The 21,579-nt window shown below is 46.6% G+C and overlaps 1 protein-coding gene across 4 annotated transcripts in view; it reads right to left on the bottom strand.

Annotated features, from left to right (window-relative positions):
- The window catches only part of LOC111838113 (plasma membrane calcium-transporting ATPase 1-like), a 79,808-nt gene that overhangs the window by 20,311 nt on the left and 37,918 nt on the right, over positions 1–21,579 (bottom strand). For 3 of the 4 annotated variants that reach the window (XM_072710308.1, XM_023800732.2, XM_023800733.2), the window contains exons 13-18: positions 21,432–21,519; positions 21,124–21,230; positions 20,668–20,859; positions 2,255–2,468; positions 1,761–1,972; positions 1,224–1,331 (exon numbers count right to left, since the gene is read on the bottom strand). In XM_072710308.1, coding sequence (XP_072566409.1) covers positions 1,224–1,331; positions 1,761–1,972; positions 2,255–2,468; positions 20,668–20,859; positions 21,124–21,230; positions 21,432–21,519 — 921 coding nt within the window. The remainder of the gene's footprint in view (positions 1–1,223; positions 1,332–1,760; positions 1,973–2,254; positions 2,469–20,667; positions 20,860–21,123; positions 21,231–21,431; positions 21,520–21,579) is intronic. The other variant, XM_072710307.1, reaches the window with a different exon arrangement.

Below are 21,579 nucleotides of genomic sequence, written 5' to 3'. Positions count from 1 at the left end.
GAGTTGCTGTCACAAGCGGATGACTTTAAGTTTAAGTCTTGTTCATGAGTGAGGGAAGAAGGGAGCGTGACATTGACAGATGGATCAGTACAGCGTCGGTAGTAATGTGGATGCTGTAGTGTTCTGTCATAGTGAAGAGAGAGTTGAGCCGTTTATCAGTCAATCTACATCCCTACCCTCAATTATGGTCTTGAGCTCTGGGTGACCGAAAGAAGGAGATACAAGCAGCTGAAATGAGTTTCCTCCACAGGGTGGCTGGGCTCAGCCTTAAAGATGATGAAGAGCTCAGACATTCGGGAGGGGTTCAAAGTAGAGCTGCTGCTCCTCCACATCAAAAGAAGCCAGTTGAGGTGGTTTGGGCATCTATCTAGGATGCTTCTTGGATGGCTCCCTGGGGAGGTGTTTCGGGCATGTCCAGCCGGGAGGAGGCAAGGAAACGCTGGGGAGATTTTCTCTCTCAGCGCACCTGGGAATGCCTTGGTACTCTTGGTACTTGGAGGGAGGTCTGGGCATCCCTGCTTAGACTGCTGGCCCCACGACCCAACCCCAGATAAGCAGCAGAAAATGGATGGATAGATGGATGGACATTAAAACAAACAATAGTTTAAAGTAAAATATTAATTTCAAGTAGTAATAAATTGAAACTCAAATTATGAAAAAAAGAGCTATTCTAACTTAAAAAGTTCATTGACAAGCAAACTAATTGAGTGTTTTTGAACTAGTAACACCTGTACAGTAACATAAAACACCAAACATTTATGTTTAGTATCCCTTTGGATGCCAATGACCCCAACTGCAATTATAGCAAAATGGCAAGAACAGAACTGAATGAGTCAATCAAAAAATTATGACACTTAACAAAAAAACAGAAAACCTCTGTGTGGAGGATGATATGTGCAGATATGTTAAACATTGCTTGCCAATGGACTTTTTTATGAAACCAATAAATTTGCAACATTTTTACAGAATTAAGTCAGCCTCCCAAGACTTTCTGTGAGCACTGAATATTCAAGGAGGAAAAAAATCAGACTTATTTGTGATTTTTAAATGTCATAAAATTCATGCTTTGCTGCTTGCATTAGAACAAAAATTCATTTATTGTACTTAGGTGGTTTACTGCTTCTAGTCTTTTGTGAAAGTTGCCCACAGCAAAAGACAAAACTCTTATATGATGCAGTAGACAAGGTATGATACTCTCAAGAGGCCATGTACCAAGGACTCACCTGACCCCAGAGCAGACATCCCACCCCCAGGAAGATGCACCACAGCCATTGGTCAAAGCTGAGACTTACACAGCTAAATGGCTTCCCTCCAAACTGAACGATCACAATCTGTGGCGGGAAAACTGCAAAGTTAGTGTCCACTTGTGGGGAATACCTTAATCCTTATTTCAGTCAGTAAGGCCTGAATAAATACCATGTTTCCATCCATATATACATCAATCCATTTTCCATTCCCTGAGCCTATGCAGGATTAGGAGTGCTTAGAGCATATCCCAGACACCATACTACACAAGACAGGGGAATACCCCAAGCTAAATGCTAGTCCATGTGTGACAATTTAGATACGCCAGTTAGCCTACCTGCATGAGGACCTAGACAATACATGTTCAATATGAGAAGAATGTGCAACCTTCACTCGGATAGAGTCAAGATGGAGTTAAAACCTTTAGCCCTGATGGTGTAAGGTGACAGTGTCACCCACTGCCACACCAGAGCTAAGCATAACAGCTATCACAAATAGCATGCCCATGTCCTTACCTGGATGATGAACGTGCCCAGCACGATGGAGCAGAAGATGGCATTGCTGAAGATGCCAGCAAACACGTTGTGCTCACCATGGATCTTGCGAGCATTGATCTCATTGAACAGCTGCATCATGACAAAGGTGTTGAATACTATGGTGTAGTGTTCGGAGGGGGGGGCATGCAGCGGGGCACTCCTGCCGCTGTCAATGTCGAACAACCGCTCACCTGCAGGAAAGGTGGCCAAGGACCAGGCACCACACCTTCAGCAAATACCCGTGCACTGATCATTGGGATGGGGCTTTGAAACACAGCGGGTACGATTAAAGCATACGAATGGCATAAATTAGAATAGAAAAATCATTAATGGGAAGTGTGTGAATTAATATGGCATCAAAGCCCTGTGCATCTCAGTAAGAGTGCACCCAACAGCTAATGGACCTCACTGTATTATAGGCAGGATTGGTTGAAAAGCTTGACTTGTAAAGAACAATTTCACTTGCAGCTTACCAGCAAACAGTAGGGTAAAGACAACTGTGAGCTGGTAGACTGCATGGCCCAGAATGTTCTTCATCATGGTTCGGGAGATGAGCGGTTTGTTGCGGCCATATGGTTTTCTGAGGAGCAGTGACTCAGTGGGCGGCTCTGTGGCCAGGGCCAGGGAGGCAAAGGTATCCATGATCAGGTTAACCCACAACATCTGCACAGCTTTCAGGGGAGAGTCCTATCCACAAACAGACAAGAGACACATAATCAGGCTGAGATACAGGAACACAGAAATGTAGAAAGGCTATTATCAAATTGAGGACATACGAGCAAACAAACCCATCTTGATTTATATTTACATATATTCATTTTGCAAATCCTTTTGTCCAAAACTACTCATAGGTCAAGCCCTAATGCAGTCTTTCTGAGGTATTGTTTTAAGTTCATTTTAGATAATAATTTTAGAGCTCTGTAAAATATAGTACTACAAAAGCCAAAGGCTCTGTGTGACTGTCCCTATTGGTTTTACACCATGTTACACTTACACTCCATACAGGATAGTAGCACCATACATCCTTTCTAAAAGTTTATAGGTAAATAAGGCAATGTGTAGAATAGATTGCAATGCAGGTATGCAGGACAGGAAAGATAAGAGAAAAAATATATTAACTTGATTAAAAAAACAACATAGACCATGTGATGCCAGACAAGTTTGCACAAAATTACATCGACAATTGAGAGTATGAAGGGAATGTGAGGGAAAGTTAAAGGATCAAAAAAATATATGACGAAAGGTGACAAATACAGCCTTGGAAAAACCACACCTTAGAAACTCACCACACAGCAGGGCCTGCATATTAGTATATCCAGTACAGATCTGGAAGATTAACTTTATTGATCCCAGGGGGAATGGCATGTTGGGAGGAGGCATTGTGCTGTCTGATGGCAGCAGGCAGGAATGACTCCAGTAGTTTTTTTTTTTTGGCACACTGTGGTGGAATGAGCTGGTGGTTAAATGTGCTCCAGGATTGTTTCATAATATTGCCATTTTGCTAACACCCTCCTCTCTGCTATTGCCTCCAGTGGGTACAGGGTCAGCCTGTGATGGAGCTGGCCTTCTCAATGAATTTGTTCATGCATTTGACAGTGCCTCAACTGATCCCATTTCCTTAACTGGCCACAGCATAGAAAAGCATGCTGGCCACTATGTACTGATAAAATATATGCAGCAGCTAGCCACACATGTTAAAAGATCTGAGCCTCCTCAGAAAGTAGAGTCTGTTCTGGCCTTTCTTGTACACTGCCGCTGTTGTCTGCCCAGTCCAGTCTGCTGTTCAGGTGTACCCCCCAGGTACTTGTAGTCCTGCATCACCTCCACTTCCTTTCCCAGGATGGTGACTAGTCTCAGGGGCTTGCTGGTATTCCAGAAGACCACCATGAATTGTCTTGCTGATGTTGAGCTGCAGGATGTTCTCCTTGCACCACTGTACTCTGACTCATCTCCATTGCTGATATATCCTACAATTGGAAGAGTTGTCAGAGAACCTCGGTAGATGGCAACAGCTGGAGTTGTACTGGAAGTCCAATGAGTAGAGGGTAAATAGAAAAGGGGAGAGGACGGTTCCATGAGGTGTCTCAGTGTTGCTCGCCTCCATCTTTGACACACAGTCCCCCGGACCTTCATAAACTGCCATCTGTTACTTAGGTAGTGCATGATTAAGGAGATTGTGGGGGCATCAAGCTACATTGTCCTGAGCTTGTTCTCCAGTTGGAGAAGCTGGATGGTGTTACAGGCAGTGCTTGAAGTGGGCCGGAACGCAGTTTATCGTCTTTTGGGTCTTCTGCTCGTCCCCGTCTATCCTGATCCACGGCTCCGCTTGCCTGCTTGACCGCCAGCTCGCTAGCCTGAACGTGACAGAATGACAAATCTCCAAGAAAGCACAAAGCGGCAGACCGAGTACCAACGGCAATTCCCCGGGTCCCTAAAGCTCTTAAAGGGGTAGTTCCAGGCGCACCGGATCCGGACCCGCAGACTCCAGACCTGCAAACAGCACCTACTTCTGCTGCTGTCGCCGCTCTGCCCGCGGCACCGCCTGCTGCTGCTGCCGCCTCTCTGCCCGCGGCACCGCCTGCTGCTGCCGCCGCTTTGCCAGCGGCAACGCCTGTCCTGCCTGACCCGCCTGTCCTGCCTGACCCGCCTGCTCTGCCGGCGGTCCCTGCGACACCGCCCGAGGTGCCCACCGAGGCGCCCCCTGCTGGCCGCGTGACGGCGGCGCCCGCCGAGGCGCCCCCTGCTGGCCGCGGCGCCCCCTGCTGGCCATGTGTCCGAAGTGCCCGCCGAGGCGCCCCCTGCTGGCTGCGTGAAGGTGGCGCCCGCCGAGGCGCCCCCTGCTGGCCACACGGCCAAGGTGCCTGCTGCAGCATCCCACAGGGTTCCTGAGCCACAGCCCTGTCTGGAGGATGGCAGCAGGTTTCACCTCCTGCAGGAACGGTACTGGCGGGTAGTTGGCGAACCCGCCATAAAAGACTCCCTGGAGGCAGCTCTGCTCCTGGAGCAACTCCGCAGGGAGTTTGCCACGGCAGCCCGATTCCCCACTCCAACAGCTAGCCCAGGTGGAAGAAACCCTGAGGCAGCTGCTCCGTCTGCGGCCTGCTGCCGCCGCTCCTCCTGCAGCACCCCCTGATGGCCGCACGTTCGCTCTGCCCGCGGCACCGCCTGAGGTCTCCGCTCTGCTCGTCCAGCCCGGCTCTTCCGTCCAGCCTGGCTCTCCCGTCCAGCCCGTCTCTCCTGTCCAGCCCGGCTCTCATGTCCTGCCCATCCAGCCCTGCTCTCATGTCCTGCCCGTCCAGCCCTGCTCTCATGTCCTGCCCGTCCAGCCCTGCTCTTCTGAACTGCCCGTCCAGCCTGCGGCCACACCCGCGGCTCCGACAACCTCACCTGAGGCCCTGCCTCTAATTCCCCCAGCCCTGATCACTGTCCCCGAGGAGGTCCCAAACTGTTTGACTGCCGCTCCTTCCTCTGGGGAGGAGGAAGGACTTGAATGGGATCCCTCGGGGATTGCCCTATGGACCTCCCTTGAGACTCCCTCGCCCTTGCCCCGGCAAGGCCGACATCCCCCAGGACCCCGCCTATCTGTGTCCCGCAAGGGGAGGGGACATAGACGTCGGGCCGAGGTCCCGCCCGCCCTGCCCCCTGGCTCGCCCTCGCTCACTCCTGGCCCCTTCGTGGCGCCTGTGGGTGCTTTCTCCGTGTCTCCCTTCTCTGTCTGTCTGTCCGTGTTTCCGGTCTTGTGTGGGGTTTTGTCGTGGGTTTTGCTCCTATGCCTGTTTTGTGCTTCTGTCTTGTTCCCTCTTCCTCGTTGATGTCTTGCTTTTGTTTTTCAGTTCCTGCCCCTCGTCTCGTCCGTCGCTCCGAACGCTCCTCGTGTGTGCCACGCCCCCTCATTACCTCCTGTCGAAACCTGATGTATCTCACCTGTTGCCTGTTACGTTTGCCTAGTCTCATGTATTTAGTCCTATTCTCAGTCAGTGTACCCTAGATTTGTCATTGTGATGTAATGTTGCGTTTGATGTCCAGCCTCCGTTTCCCTGCCTGTTCGTCGAATAAACCTCGTCTATCCTGATCCACGGCTCCGCTTGCCTGCTTGACCGCCAGCTCGCTAGCCCGAACGTGACAGTATGTCTAAGTAACTACCATGTACTGACATACAGACACATAAAGATCACATTAATCTTAATCTTTCATAGTTTTTTTCTTGTGCCATCAAATGTTACTGCTACTTAGATTATTTTTGACTGTACACACAAAAGTTTCAGTTAGCTGACAAAAAAACTGTTCCACAGTGTACATAAAATCTGTATAATGTACCACATCTCAAAACCTGTGAAAACTGAAGACCAACAAAAGAACAAAAAAGTTACCTCGGAACTCGAACTTAATCCGTTCAGAACTCAGGTTTGAATCATAAAAAGTTCGAGTTCTGATCGAATTTTCCCCATAAGAAATAATGGAAAACCAATTAATTGGTTCCCAGCCCCCCAAAAATTACACATAAATATGTTTTTTTAGCATTTAAACACAAAATTAACAGGATAAAACAAGAAGAGCATATACTGTATTAAACACATCTAAGCTCATTTATCAAAACGGTCATTTGTAAAGTAAGAAAATAAATGCATCCAAACAATGTGTAAAGTTAAAAAAAAAACAATGTGTCCTGCCCCCATCGTCTGCTCCTTCCGTGTGCCACGCCCCCTTATTAACCTGGTGTGGAATCCCTGTGTGATCAGCTGTTTCTGGTTGTTGTCATTACTCCTATGTATTTAGTCCGCGTTTCAGTTAGTTTCCCAAGTCCGGTCTGCATTTTCCCTGCCGTACCTGTAATTAAACCCCGTATTCCCTGATACCCTGACGTCTGCGCCTTTGTCTCCGTTCCGTTTAACTATTATAATTAAATGTATTAATGGTTTATTATTAATATTAAAATAATAAATAAGACATCTTTATTTTAAAATGTATTTTATTATATAATAATAATTACTCTTACTGTCTATCATTGTCTAAATGTATTTTTACTTTCTAAATATATGTATTCGGCTAGTGTAAACTTGCACGATGCTATCACAGCTAATGTGAGGCTGAGACTGAAGCGTTACCCTTTGTTTCCGCGGAGAGACGTGCCGCGAGACTCATTTCCCTGCGCTTACAAGTTATCTTAGGTCGACGTTCACGTTCGACTTCTCAGATTCAGATCAAGTTCTAGGTCATTTTTCTTCGAACTGCTTGGTTCAACTTTTAAGAAATTCGAGTTCTAATGAGTTTGAGAACTGAGGTACCACTGTATTAGCATTTTATCTATGGAAATAAACTAATATATTTATGATAATGTTACACTAGTTAAAATGAACACGCATAAAAATGGCAAAAAAATAAATTTGAGGTCTGTTCAAATTAACCATATAAATTGAATTGAGATTAATTAAAAAACATAAGTCGGTGTGTTGTACATAAATACCTTATGACAGTTGAACATAAATCTGTGGAAGTTTGTTTAAACACAATAATTTTATGTTGGCTTTACATAATCAAGTTGATTAAAAATAATTGTTTTTCTACTACGCATGCGCATCCCTAACCGGATTTGCGAGATTTTACAGCGAAAGCAGGCACCATTTTCATTTTTAGGCGGATTTCACGGTTGACTGGAGAGAGCGGGAGTTTTTTGTGCTTCGTCACGAATGTAAGTACCCAAATCATTAATTATATATCAGTATTTATGTTTCCTTTACTCATTAAGCTGTTTTAACAGTTAGCTGATTTGCTAGGATTTGATGCACATTAATTTTCTAACGTGCTAACAGTCGCTAGCAGGCTAACGATGCCTTGGATTCGAAAATACAGCCAATATTCTCTTTCATAATTTTTATTTTTTTAAGTCATATTATTATTGATTTATTTTAGTGCATAAATTACAAGGAAATGTCTGATGAGCTGAATGTCTGTCTTTCTTGTATTCATTCGCGTAACGTCAGCTGTACATAATGTAAGCAATCGGATAGTCGACAAAAGAATGCTCATTACAACCATTACTCGACTCGACTTGGTCTTTAGATAGGTTGACAATAGATAGGATACATGATTCTAAACGTCAACAAATGCTAAATAAAATGAATAAAAACAAATAAAACAAATGCTTATTTAACCTTTTGAAATGGCCTTTTTCACAAAGCAGGATTTCTTGCTTAGCCAGATAACTTGCCAGATTTAAGGTAGTCTGGGCTAAATAGACCATATTTTCATCAACTTCCATTTAGCCCAGACTACCTTAAATCTGGCAAGTTATCCAGCTTGTGAAACAGGCCCCAGGAGTATCCCCTGCACTGCATGTTTTAGTGATCTTGATAAACACACTGGATTCAGCCCATCTAATGAACAAGACCCTCATGAGTAAAAGAGTATTGGTGCATCTCTACCTTTAGGGCAGTAATGTCTAATTTTCTTTTACCTTATTGTGTTTATTCTACAGATCAATGCAGAGTTCCTCCGGATTACGACTGTCCCACTGCAGTCAAGTTTCTTTGCAGGTCTTGACAAAGCAACAGACAAATTGATGACAATTTTTGGGAGCAAGGGAGGAGTTTGTGGAAGAAAAATAAGAAGGGTAATGGAGGGCTTACAGTATCTCAGGTTAGTAGCGATTACACCTTGTTGACTCTTCAACTGAAATTATTTTTATAGGATCATAGAAAGTGGTTTACACAAATTCCTAGTTGTATTATTTTTTTCTTTTTGGTTGACTCAAGAGAGTAGTAGTTCACATGTTTTAATACACAGTATATAAAAAGCAATATTGTCTTGATTTATAGAACAACTCAATAGATGTTCAAAGGGATTGTGTGATTAATTCGTGTATACATTATATTGTGTGTAAATGTTCAAGTATGCTTTGAGGTGTTAGATATTTAGATAAAATAAATTGGACACAATGTAGAATATTGTCTTCTTAAAGTAGTTTTTGCTGTGTATCAAAATCAAATGAAGTGAGTGTAATGGGATTATGAATTAATCCATAACATTTTAGATGCCTTTTCTTCTTTTGCAAATTCTTCTTTTACTTGATTTTAGTATTCAGAATGTAGGCCTGTTCACTGTCAACAACTGCAGCATTTTAATAACATTTAGGGTCTGTTTTTAAATCTTAAATTAATTTGTTTGTGTACTTTTTGCCAGGACTTGGAAGAGGCTGAGAAGAAGAACACAGTCAGGAGGGAGAGTGCCGAAGCTGATGTCCTGCCCGTGTAGGCATTGTAATTGAAGGGGTGGAAAATGTGGCTCTAGGCTGTGCCATGTTCTTTGGACTTAAATATGCCCCTAACCTCAGCTTTCCAGACAAACTAAAATGCACCTTTGAATTCATACAGAAGGCTGTCATGAATCTGAGTGGACAAAGGCTGTCCCCTAAAGTGTTGGCCCTGAAAAACAAATTAGTTCAGGAATAGATATTGCACTTGTACACCTTTTCAATAATTCATATGCTGAATACGTGTAATGATCACGGCGGTTGAGCAGGCAGGAAGCGGCGATGGACGAGTCAAGCAAGCAGGACTGCGGGAAACGAGAGTTTATTCAGGGAGACAGAGCAAATAGTGGACACCCAACTAAGGAAGACGTGGAGTAATATACATGGAACAAGCCGAAATAACAGGGAATTAACACAAGGTAATGAGGGGGGCGTGGTACACAGGAGGTGCGAACGAGCAGGTCATGACAGAACCCTGGGCGCGCCTCAGGGGAGGCGACGGAGGAGATTAAACGGGGGACACGGGACCTGGAAAACAAGAGCAAAAAACATCAACGAGGGGCCAGGAACAGAACAGAAACACAGAACAAGCACAGGGGCAACAGCCAAGACAACACCTGACACAAAACGAGAAACACAGACAGGCAGACCAGGAAGGGAGACACAGGGGGAATACCAACAGATGGAACGAAAGGGCCAGGAGTGAACAGAGGAGAAACAGAGGGACGAGGAGCAGAAACAGGAGGGACAAAGGAAGGAGGCGAAACAAAGGTGGGAGGACAATGGGGAGCCCGAGGGAACCCAGGCGGGCGAGGGAAAGCAGCCGCAGGGACCACAGGCGGACGGGAGGCCGGAGCCAGAGGGGACCACATAGGGGACAAGGAGACAGACGGAGGGACCGACAGAGGCGATGAGGAGGGAGCAGGAGGGGACACTGGCGCAGGCAGGCAGGAGGGGGAAGCTGCGGCAGGCGACGGCGGAGCCGGGGAAGCCGAAGTAAGCCGATGCCAAGCCGAAGCAGGGGGACCCGGAGGCGGCCGATGAGGCGTCGTCGGAAGGTCCGCAGGCGGGCGACGAGGCATGGGAGGGGGACCCGGAGGCGACAGTCGGGCCGGAGCCGTAGGACCCGCAGGCAGCCACCGAGCCACAGCCAGGGGACGCACAGGCGAGCCAGGGAGCAGGGAGGGCGGGACCCAGACCCACCCTGCGTCTATATCCTCTTCCCTTTCGGAAAACAGATATTCAGGGACCCGGTCAGGCTCCACCACCACAGGGACTCAGTAGGTAGATTCCCGAGGGGTCCCATTCAAGCTCCTCCTTCTCCTCAACCAAGGGAGGAGGAGCGATGGTAATACAGTCCGGGACCTCCTCGGGGACAGAGATTTCAGGGGTTGGTGTCGGGGCCTCGGGCGGAGCAGGAGGTGGAGGTCTAGGAGCCTCGGGCGGAGCCGAGACAGCCGGCGTAGGGACCTCAGGTGAGAGTGGAGGCGGGGCTGTAGCTGGCGCCTCTGGGGCAGCAGGAGCCCCGGGTGCAGCTGTAGGCAGAGCCGCAGCAGGAGCCTCGGGAGCAGCAGCGGGCGGAGCCGGCGAGACAGGCAGGACGAGCGGAGCCACAGCAGGGGCCGCATCAGGCAGAGCGGTGGCAGCAGGCGGGGTCGCAGCAGGGGCCGCCGCAGGTATAGCGGCAGCAGCAGGCAAGTGGGCCATGGCCATGGATGTAGCTCAGACATTAGCATGCATGGTTCTGCTGTTTTGTCACTGACATGGAAAAAACTTGTTCAACCTGCAATAACAGGTCTTTCTTATTCACAAAGTAATTGATGGCTCAAATAAATAAATGAACAGTAAAAATATTGTGTTGTAAATGTATTTAATTTTTAAATAGGGGTTGGGGTTATTAGTCATATCTTTTGCTCTTGTAGAATTTAAGGATTTATTATAAACTAAATTAAAACATATATATTAAGTTAATCCAATTAAAATATTTATTGTTCAATTTAATTAATAAATATGTATTAAACTTACATAATAAATGTATGTAAAACTTTTGTGTAACATTTTTTTATGTTAGAACTCCTTAATTAAATTAGATGGAAATAGGTATCATAATAAAATTTATTATATCTGACAAATTATTTTTTTGAGTGTAGGGCTACACAATACTGGAAAATTTTCGTACTGCAATATTTAAAATTTTTGCAGTTAATATTGTGGTTTTGTTGAAACCAAAAAGGAGATAAAATTTACCCAATAGAGCTATAGCCAAATAGAATTTGTTTTTGTCAACCAATAAAGTCAGTCAAATAATTTTTGACTGTAGACACAAAAGCTCCAGTTAGCTGACAACATACATAAGCGTTATACACTCACGTAAAGGATTATTAGGAACACCATACTAATACGGTGTTTGACCCCCTTTTACCTTCAGAACTGCCTTAATTCTACGTGGCATTGATTCAACAAGGTGCTGAAAGCATTCTTTAGAAATGTTGGCCCATATTGATAGGATAGCATCTTGCAGTGATGGAGATTTGTGGGATGCACATCCAGGGCACGAAGCTCTATTGGGTTGAGATCTGGTGACTGTGGGGGCCATTTTAGTACAGTGAACTCATTTTCATGTTCAAGAAACCAATTTGAAATGATTCGAGCTTTGTGACATGGTGCATTATCCTGCTGGAAGTAGCCATCAGAGGATGGGTACATGGTGGTCAGAAAGGGATGGACATGGTCAGAAACAATGCTCAGGTAGGCCGTGGCATTAAACGATGCCCAATTGGCACTAAGGGGCCTAAAGTGTGCCAAGAAAACATCCCCCACACCATTACACCACCACCACCAGCCTGCACAGTGGTAACAAGGCATAGATGGATTCATGTTCTCATTCTGTTTACGCCAAATTCTGACTCTACCATTTGAATGTCTCAACAGAAATCGAGACTCATCAGACCAGGCAACATTTTTCCCATCTTCAACTGTCCAATTTTGGTGAGCTCGTGCAAATTGTAGCCTCTTTTTCCTATTTGTAGTGGAGATGAGTGGTACCCGGTGGGGTCTTCTGCTGTTGTAGCCCATCCGCCTCAAGGTTGTGCGTGTTGTGGCTTCACAAATGCTTTGCTGCATACCTCGGTTGTAACGAGTTCCTAATAATCCTTCAGGTGAGTGTATAGTATATGAACTTTATATACAGTGGTACCTCAGTTCTCGAACTCATTAGAACTCGAATTTCTTAAAAGTCGAACCAACCAGTTTGAAAAAAAATTAACTAGAGCTCGATCTGAATCTCAGAATTCAAACCGTGAATGCCAACCTAAGATAACTTGTACGCATGGTGAAATGAGTCATGCGGTACGTCTCTCAGCGGAAACAAAGGGTAACGCTTCAGTCTCAGCCTCGCATTCGCTGTGATAGCATTCTGCATGTTTACACTAACTGAATTCATATATTTAGACAGTAAAAATACATTTACACAATGATAGACAGTAACAGTAATTATTATTATATAATAAAATACATTTAAAAATAAAGATTTCTTATTAATTATATTTATATTAATAATAAACCATTAATACATTTAATTATAATAATATTGTCGTGCCCAGCAGGGACAGAACGGAGACAAAGGTACAGACGTCAGGGTATCGGGGAATACGGGGTTTAATTACAGGTAAGGCAGGCAAAACGCAGACGGACAATACAATGACCAGACTGCGGAAACAAACTGAAATGCGGACTAAATACAGAGGACTAATGACAACAACCAGAAACAGCTGATCACATGGGGATTCCACACAGGGTTAACGAGGGGCCTGGCACACTTAAGGCGCGGACGATCGGGGCAGGACACATTGTTTGGATACATTTATCTTCTTGCTTTAAAAATTACTGTTTTGATAAATGTGCTTAGATGTGTTTAGTACAGTATATGCTCTTCTTGTTTTATGCGGTTCATTTTGTGTTTAAATGCTTAAAAAAAACACATTTCGGTGTCATTTTTGGGGCCGGGAACCAATTAATTGGTTTTCCATTATTTCTTATGGGGAAAATTCGAACAGAACTCGAACTTTTTACGATTCAATCCGGAGTTCTGAATGGATGAAGTTCGAGTTCTGAGGTACCACTGTAATGGAAAAATAGCAGATGACAAAAAAGTATATACATTTTATTTTACAATATTCCAAAAATTATCTCATAGCCCATAGTTTGAGAATCACTGACCTGTACAACGTTCCTGTGAAGTTTGACAAAGAGACTTTCAGATTTCAGACTGCTGTGTTCACAGGATGGCACCTGCGCCTCCCTTTCCACCCTCCACTGGCACCTATCACTGCCATTTCCGTCTTCTGCTGCCGCCTATTGCTGCTGTTTCAGTTTTGGGACCATTTGTCTCAGGTCTATCAGGTGTACATTTTCAGATATATTTGTAGGATCACACATGCACATATCACAGGGCCTAAATTCCAGGTGGCCTGAGACATGGCCGAACCTGGTACGAGAGGCACCAAAGGGGGGTTACACGCATAAACACACACACACAGATAACAAGGGAGGCCAGCACTCCAACTTTTATTGCCCAAAGATTTAGGGACCTACAGACAAGCAGAGTGGACCTAATGGACAGGGGTCCCTCGACTTGGCACACAACCCCCTCCCCATACATTCTGCCTTACATATCACTCACCCAACAGATGAACACCCTAAAGGAAGTTTCATTTAAGTTTGGCTTTTGTATACCCTGTATATTGATTTACTCACGACTACTAGTCTCAATATACAGATAGGTTATGTTTGTATGTGTCCTTAGACAATCTTAGTGTTTTGTGTGCCACCCTTATAACCATGTTCACGGAGTATCGCCTATTTTACCCCTTTGCACTTGAACACATATAAATTTAAATAAATAGATAGGTATAGCTACCATTGTATATATGTTCTCATGGTATACCAGAAGAATCTGGAAAGTGAGTGTAACCAATGTGTTCTAACTTTTAGAGAGTCTTCTTTGTTAAAACCCCCCCTTCTCTTCCAACATTCCTTTGTGGTCCTTATCTGATCTTGGTGGACAGTCACCAAGTTTCTTTGTTTCTACCATGCTATGTTAAAAGAACTGAATTAAGGTGTATCTTATCCATTCTGGAGAAGATGAATTGGCATAAGCCACACCAAACAAAATGTGTTGTTTCCAGATGTGCAACTTATATTGATATTACCACAAACTAACGGCCACGCCTATCTATGGATAAGATGTGCTGTTTCTAATATGAATATTTGATGTAATATCTGTTCAGGTGCAACCCAAAGCACCTGTATCCTATACTGATGTGAATCAGTCACTTAGATTAAATAATTAATTGTTTAATCAATTAATACAGATGGTATGAGGTATGTACCTGTGAAACTGGTATGGCATGTTTGGTGTCAAACTGATTGTTAATCACCCCTGATTCCAAATCTGGTCAGTCATTACCATAAAAGTGGATGTATCAAAAGTTATAACAGCTTAATGAAAATCATCAGTGTCACGGTTGTGGAGAGGCGAGCAGGGAAGCAGGGGAACGGAGCCAGGAAGTCGGGTTGAACGGGGTTTATTCGAGGAAGACGGGACCGGGGAAGCACAACAGGCAACATTAATGACGAGTCTGGGGAAGACTGATTCAGACGAGGACTAAATACAAAAGACAAGCCACGGACAACGAGCCACAGGTGAGAACAATCAGGACGAAACAGAAGGTAATGAGGTGGGCGTGGCACACATCGGGAGCGGACGGAGCGGGGCGTGACAATCAGTAAAGGGAGAATCAGTCGGGCCATAAATCCCAAAAGGACTGATACAGACCCCCTTCCAAAAGCCCGCCAAATGGATGGCCAGCCATTGGGCCAGGAGTCGAATTCCTGGTCATCCCTATTCATGAACTTTAGACCATAAAAACCTGGACCTCAGAACAAAGGTGCGCAGAGAACAACCAGCAGCAGTGCAGAAAAAGACCATCAGCCCGGGAGAAGAGAAGCCCACAAGAAGTCCTTCAGTGAAGGCCCAGCTGAACAGAGAACAGCACCCAAGACAAAGCTTCACCAGGAGAGAGAATCCAAAGGGGCTCCACTCCACTGCTTCAAACGCCGCGCCTTCCTGAGTGCCATCAGCTCAGCAGCTCTGCCATCAACTGCCAAGACCCCCCCTCCCACACACTCTTCAACCAAGTAAACCAACTTCCTTTCATTCTAACAACTTAAGCTGTTCTGTTAACCTGCTATAAGACTTTAGGGTCTTGTTTCCACAAACTGTGCTTGCTTTGCAGAACAGTATTTCCCATTTAAGGTTACTCATTTAAATCCAGTCATTGCATTTTCATAATTACATCGTTTGTTTTATTCCGTTATTTCGTGTTTGTTGTTTGTGTTAGTTGTAGTGTTAGCTAGGAATAAATGCGTGTCTTTTACACAACTTTAGCCTCCATCATTGAGTGTTCCACAATAAGTTCCTGCCTTTGTGCGATCTTGCAACACGCTCTGAACCTCAAACTCGCCTGAAACATCGCGAGACTCTCTCTCATCGGCCGTGAGAGGAGCTTTGCTACCAATTGTTTACATTACCTGGTGACGCAGCTCGGTGGACGAGCCTTCTAACCCAGGTTACTAAGTGATACTGGTAATTAGTGAATCCCATTTAAGTCTCACATTAACAGACTCACGGGGATACTGCAATCGAGTTTGGAGGAGCCGACCATTCGGCATAACCATTGATTAATAATCAGCATTAAATAATAATTAATTAAACGTTAATTAATTCAAACATATTGGTGGAGATATTAAAATGTACCTGAGCTAATAATTCCTACATATTTTAATCAATGTTTTTGTGCAGTGGTAACAAGATTCATCAAAGATCCCATAGAGTAAATAAGGTAATAAGATCAAACCGATTTATCCTGTTGACAATGTTTAGCATCATCTGCAGTCACCCTTCCATTTGCTGACACTAAGTATTGCTTCATTTTTGGGGTGGTTTCTCTCAAAATCTGAAAAAATTCTGATCATTTTTACAACGTGTCTGCAAGGTTAGAAAAAGATTTGTAAAATATTTTTGAGCTACTGTGTTCACAAGACCAAGTGTCTTCTACAGCTGCCATTTCCTTCCTTTGCAGCCACATAGTGCTGCTGTGGTAATTTATTTCAAAACTAAATCTGGTGTAAATAAGGGCTGGGCATCGTTCAGACAGCTTATGAAACTCTATCCTGTATGCCTGTTGTCACGCCCAGCTATGTCCAATCCTAATGTGTGCCACGCCCACCTCGTTACCTCCTGTTTCTGCCTGACTGTTCTCACCTGTTGCTCGTTACCCTTAGCTTGTCTTTTGTATTTAGTCCTCGTGTGAGTCAGTCTTCCCCAGATTTGTCATTGATGTTCGCTGGCGTGCTTCCCCGGTCCTGTTTCACGTTAATAAATCCCCGTTTTTACCCGACTTCCTGGCTCTTCTCCCCTGCTTCCCTGCACGCCTTCTTGCCGATCGTGACAGAATGACAAATCTCCATAATAAGCTCAGCGCTACTGGGGAGGTTCTCCCCATGGAAGAGGAGGTCATCCGGTGGACGAACCTGCTCGATCTCCAGGAGGATCCAGTAGCCCACCGGCTGATTGACAGGTGTTGGGAACTCCTGGACAGGAGGTTCCGCACCAGTGAGGAGCAGCAGCTAGTAGATGTGGGTGTAAACCTACGGCTGTTGAAGGAGAGAGCGGCAGTTTGGCTGCCCCACCTGGGGTATGCTGCCTGGGAACCGCACCCCGACTCACCACCTGCCTCCATCCCGGTCTAGAGCAAGACGGCAAAGGCTGCAGCCTTAGACGCCCAGCGAAAGACGACTCTTCCAAAGCGCAAGACTGAGCTTAACGCGGCTTCTGCCGCTCAACCCCCCAGCTCTGGAGAACTGCCTGGGCAACGCACCCAGGGCAAGGACCTGCCCTGGGTCCTAGAGAGCCCTGCTCTTCCTAAGAGGAAGAGGCGAAGGGTAAAAAAGAGAGCCGCCCCGACGCTCTTCCTGGAGGCGTGCTCGCTTCTCCCTGCCTGGGAAGATGCCGCTGATGCCGGTAAGCCTCATGTTGAGGAAAAGCCACCTCCGTTAGAGGCGTACTGCTACCGGCCAGCATGCCTGAACCACGGAGGGATACGTGCCGTGAGAGACGGCATTCCGCGGGTCCCTAAAGCCCTTAAAGGGGCAGTCCCTGGCTTACCGGCTCCAGACTCGCCTGCTCCGGACCTGCCGGCAACGCCTGCTGCTGCTGCCGCCGCACTGCCCGTGGCACCGCCTGTCCTGCCTGCGGTCCCTGCAGCTGACGCCACTCTGCTCACGGCACCACCTACTGCTGCTGGCTCCACTATGCCCGCAGCTCCGCCTGCTGCAGCTGCTGTCGCTGCTCTACCCGAGGTGCCTGCTGCGGTGCCCCCTGCTGGCCGCACACCCGAGGTGCCCCCTGCTGGCCACGTGACGGCGGCGTCCGCCAAGGCGCCCCCTGCTGGTCACGTGTCGGCGGCGCCCACCGAGGCGCCCCCTACTGGCCGCGCGCCGAGGCGCCCCCTGCTGGCCGCGCGCCCGAGGTGCCTGCCGAGGCGCCCCCTGCTGGCCACGCGCCCAAGGTGCCCGCCGAGGCGGCACACGCCCACGGCCCTGCCTGAGGCCGGCTCTCCTGTCCTGCCCGTCCAGCCCAGCTCTCCTGTCCTGCCCATCCAGCCCGGCTCTTCTGTCCAGCCCAGCTCTTCTGTCCTGCCCGTCCAGCCCGGCTCGCCCGTCCTGACTGCCTCTCCAGTGGCACTGCCTGCGGCCACGCCCGCGGCACCAGTGGCACCGCCTGTTGCCTCTTTGGAGGCCCTGACTCCAGCCCCCCCAGCTCAGGTCCTAGTCCCTGAGGAGGTCCCGGACAGCCTGACTGCCACTCCCACCTCCATAGAGGAGGAGCTCGAATGGGACCCCTCAGGGACCTTCCTGATGACTTCTCCTCCCTCGCCTCGACGAGGGCGACCCCACCTAGGACTCCGCCTATCTGTGTCCCACAAGGGGAGAGGACATAGACGTTGGGCCGGGGTCCTGCCCGCCCTGCCTCCTGGCTCGCCCTCGCTCGCTTTGGCGGGGGCTCGGGGCGCGCCTGCAGTTATTCCTGCTCTGGGCCGGCGGTTGCCTGCGGGTCCCCCTCCGCGGCCTCATCCCCCGGCCTCGGTCCCGCCTCCGACTCTGGTCGCCTGCGGGTCCCCCTGCGCCAGCGTGTCAGCGGATGGCGCCTCCGCCTGCTGTGGCAGCGCCTTCGCTGGCTGCAGCTTCCCCCTTCTCCTTCCCTTTGCCGTTGGCCCTCTGACTCCCTTCTTGTCTCCTTCGTCTGTCCCTCGCCCTGTCTCCTTGTTCCCTTCGTGGTCCCCTCCTGCTCCCTCCTTCCTGTTGCCTGCGGCCCCTCCGGCCGCCGCCCGTCTGGGCTCCCTTGGGCTCCCTTTTTTCCCCCGTCCGTTCCTGTCTGGTCTCCCCTGTCTGCTCCTCCTCCCTTCGTCCCGCCTGTTTCTGCTCCTCGTCCCTCTGTTCCTCCTCTGTTCACTCCTGGTCCCTTCGTGTCGCCTGTGAGTGTTCCCTCTGTGTCGCCCTTTTCTGTCTGCCTGTCTGCGTTCCCCGTCCTTTGTCAGGTCTTGTCTTTCTTCTGGTCCCTGTTCCTGTTCGGTGTTTCTGTCTTGTTCCCGGTTCCCCGTTGATGTCTTGCTTTTGTCTTTCAGGTCCTGTTCCCTCGTCTCGTCCGTCGCCCGGTGTGCGCGCCTTTGGGGGGGGGTTATGTCACGCCCAGCTCCGTCCGAACCTAATGTGTGCCACGCCCACCTCGTTACCTCCTGTTTCTGCCTGATTGTTCTCACCTGTTGCTCGTTACCCTTAGCTTGTCTTTTGTATTTAGTCCTCGTCTGAGTCAGTCTTCCCCAGATTTGTCATTGATGTTCGCTGTCGTGCTTCCCCGGTCCTGTTTCACGTTAATAAATCCCCGTTTTTACCCGACTTCCTGGCTCTTCTCCCCTGCTTCCCTGCACGCCTTCTTGCCGATCGTGACACCTGTGTCTCATCCATTAATTTCCTCATAATGGAACACCTTGGTGGCGTTATCCGTTATGCTTGAGAAACATAAGGTGAGGCGTGTGAGCGTGTGAACTGATTGAAATGCGTGTGTCACAGTCAGTATGTGAGACTTATGAGTCCTGATTTTACTTATACGACCTGTGACATGTTTTTAATTCATAGATAAATCTGGCTGGCAGATCGCTCTTTCATTTTCCACAGAATAAAAAATGTAACGTTATCCTGCTAATAAGCGACGACACATTTCACCGCCAGCACTGGCTGGAAACGCAGGCAAAATCTTATTGAGGTGCAAAAATAATCCCTAAATAATCTACTTTTTTCTGCACTTCCTTGTAACTTTCATGTTAGCGCCAGTGCTTGTGGTTAAGCAATCAGCAAGTTAATGACTAAGTACCTCCGAGGAACTGAATCGGACCAAGTAGCAATGATTTCACTCACACACGTATGCATAAGCATACACACTAATTCTAGCTCTCTCCGGGTGTTTCACGTGATATATGATGATGTGGTATATGGGGGGCATATTTGCAATCGCACTGGTGCGCCTAGTTATATAATTTAGTAGCCTGGAACCCTGCAGAGCCACACTTTTGATTTCTTAGGCATTTTTTATACTATGCGACAAAAAAAAAACAACACACACACAAGAACCAGTTCACAAGTTTGTCTCTGGGCATACATTTTTTTTCCTCTGGCCTATATGACATGTTCATGAAACATTATGTTAGACAGCCAATCACCAGCGACTTTAGACTTTAGTATGCTGCATGCTTGTTAGCTAACAGACGCTGAGATTTACTGCTTGAGTCTCCGAATTTGGCAGCAATAGAAAATTGGATTGGACCATTTTGGTCAGTACCTCAAACTACCGAAGTTTAATACCCAGCCCTAGGTGTAAATCTTCATCCATATACTGTAATGTTTATGTAAAGTAGTAATAAGATCCATCAAATACTTCTTGATTTATCACATATGTCTGTAGTCATTTTGCTGCCACTAAGTGGGATTAATAATAAGTAAGTGAACTTTATTGTTCATTTACACCATAAAACAGTACAACAACGGATGCATATCTGAACGAAATTGCGTATCTCCAGGCTCAATGTGCATAAAAAGACAAGTGCATGTAGACTACAGATATTACACCAATAGAATGTTTCTGCAAAATTTGAAAAAGATCTGTCAAGTAGTTTTGGAGTTATCATGCTAATGGGATCAAGTGTCCAAAACTGCCATTTTATTTGCTATTACTATGCAGTGCTGCTTCAATTTGGTGTGATCTATCTCATAATTTAATCAATTCCAGTTTGCCACACAGACAATGTGTTTTCAAAGTTTGAAAAAGATATGTGAAATACTTTTTCAGATTTTGCACTGATGAGAAAGTATTTCCTGTGGCAGAGGACCAGTGCCAAAACCATATCCGTTCCCTCACCCAGGAATACAATAATCTGGAATTATCCGCAATTGAGCTCCATAGACTTACTGCAGTATAACGTCATGAAACCCGAACAGCCCAGCCCAAAAAATGTACCATACCTGAGTGATGCAGGCTCCAGTGAAGGCTACAACCACAGCCACAACATTGACTGTCAGCTGGAACTGCAGGAACTTGGAAATGCAGTCATACACGTTCCTCCCCCACATGACTGCTTTCACAATGCTGGTGAAGTTATCGTCCGTCAAGATGATGTCTGAAGCCTCTTTTGCTACGTCAGTGCCAGCAATGCCCTGAAACAGGTTTTCTTGAGCTGTGCCTTCCCAACAAGTGACCTTTTTTATCTTACTCACAAAGTCCAGGCTAAAGGCTGGACATGTTGAGTTGAGCTTCAGAATGTGGAACAAAAGCTAAATACATAAAACTTTCCACTAACTCATTTATGGAAAACCTTCAAAGGTTTCAGCCAGAGACAAAAAACTTGTCAACAGAAAATCAACAAATTGTAAACAGAAGCTTGTTGTTTTTCTAACATTATATGAAAAAGTGTAACCTACCATGGCGAACCCCACATCAGCCTTCTTCAAGGCAGGACCATCATTAGTTCCATCTCCTGTCACTGCAACCACCTGCCGCTGCTGCGTTACAGTGCTGTCAATTATTCCTGTCAGTAAAACAAACATCTGCTATGACATTTTATGGCTAAAACTTCCAAAGCTGCAGACCAAAGTACCCAACTGCAGATATTTTTGTGTATAATTACTGAATCTGTGCCAAAACTCAAACACTTCTTTTCCTTCCAAATACACTGTGGGGTGCACTGGAAAAAAATCTTAAATTAAAAGCTGAAGCAAGGTAACAGTACCTTTTACTAGAGTGTGTTTGTCAGTTGGGGACGATCTGGCTAGCACCCGAAGCTTTGGCCAGACCTTATCAATGAGCTCCTGTTCAATCTGCAATGACAGTTCACTTTATTTACTTGCCCTGGAAAAGAATGTGGGGTCTCATTTATG

Source organism: Paramormyrops kingsleyae, chromosome 3 (assembly GCF_048594095.1).
Source record: "Paramormyrops kingsleyae isolate MSU_618 chromosome 3, PKINGS_0.4, whole genome shotgun sequence".
NCBI classification, from domain to species: Eukaryota; Metazoa; Chordata; class Actinopteri; order Osteoglossiformes; family Mormyridae; genus Paramormyrops; species Paramormyrops kingsleyae.
Note: the sequence above shows the minus strand (reverse complement) of the source record. Positions and strands in the feature narration are given on the sequence as shown.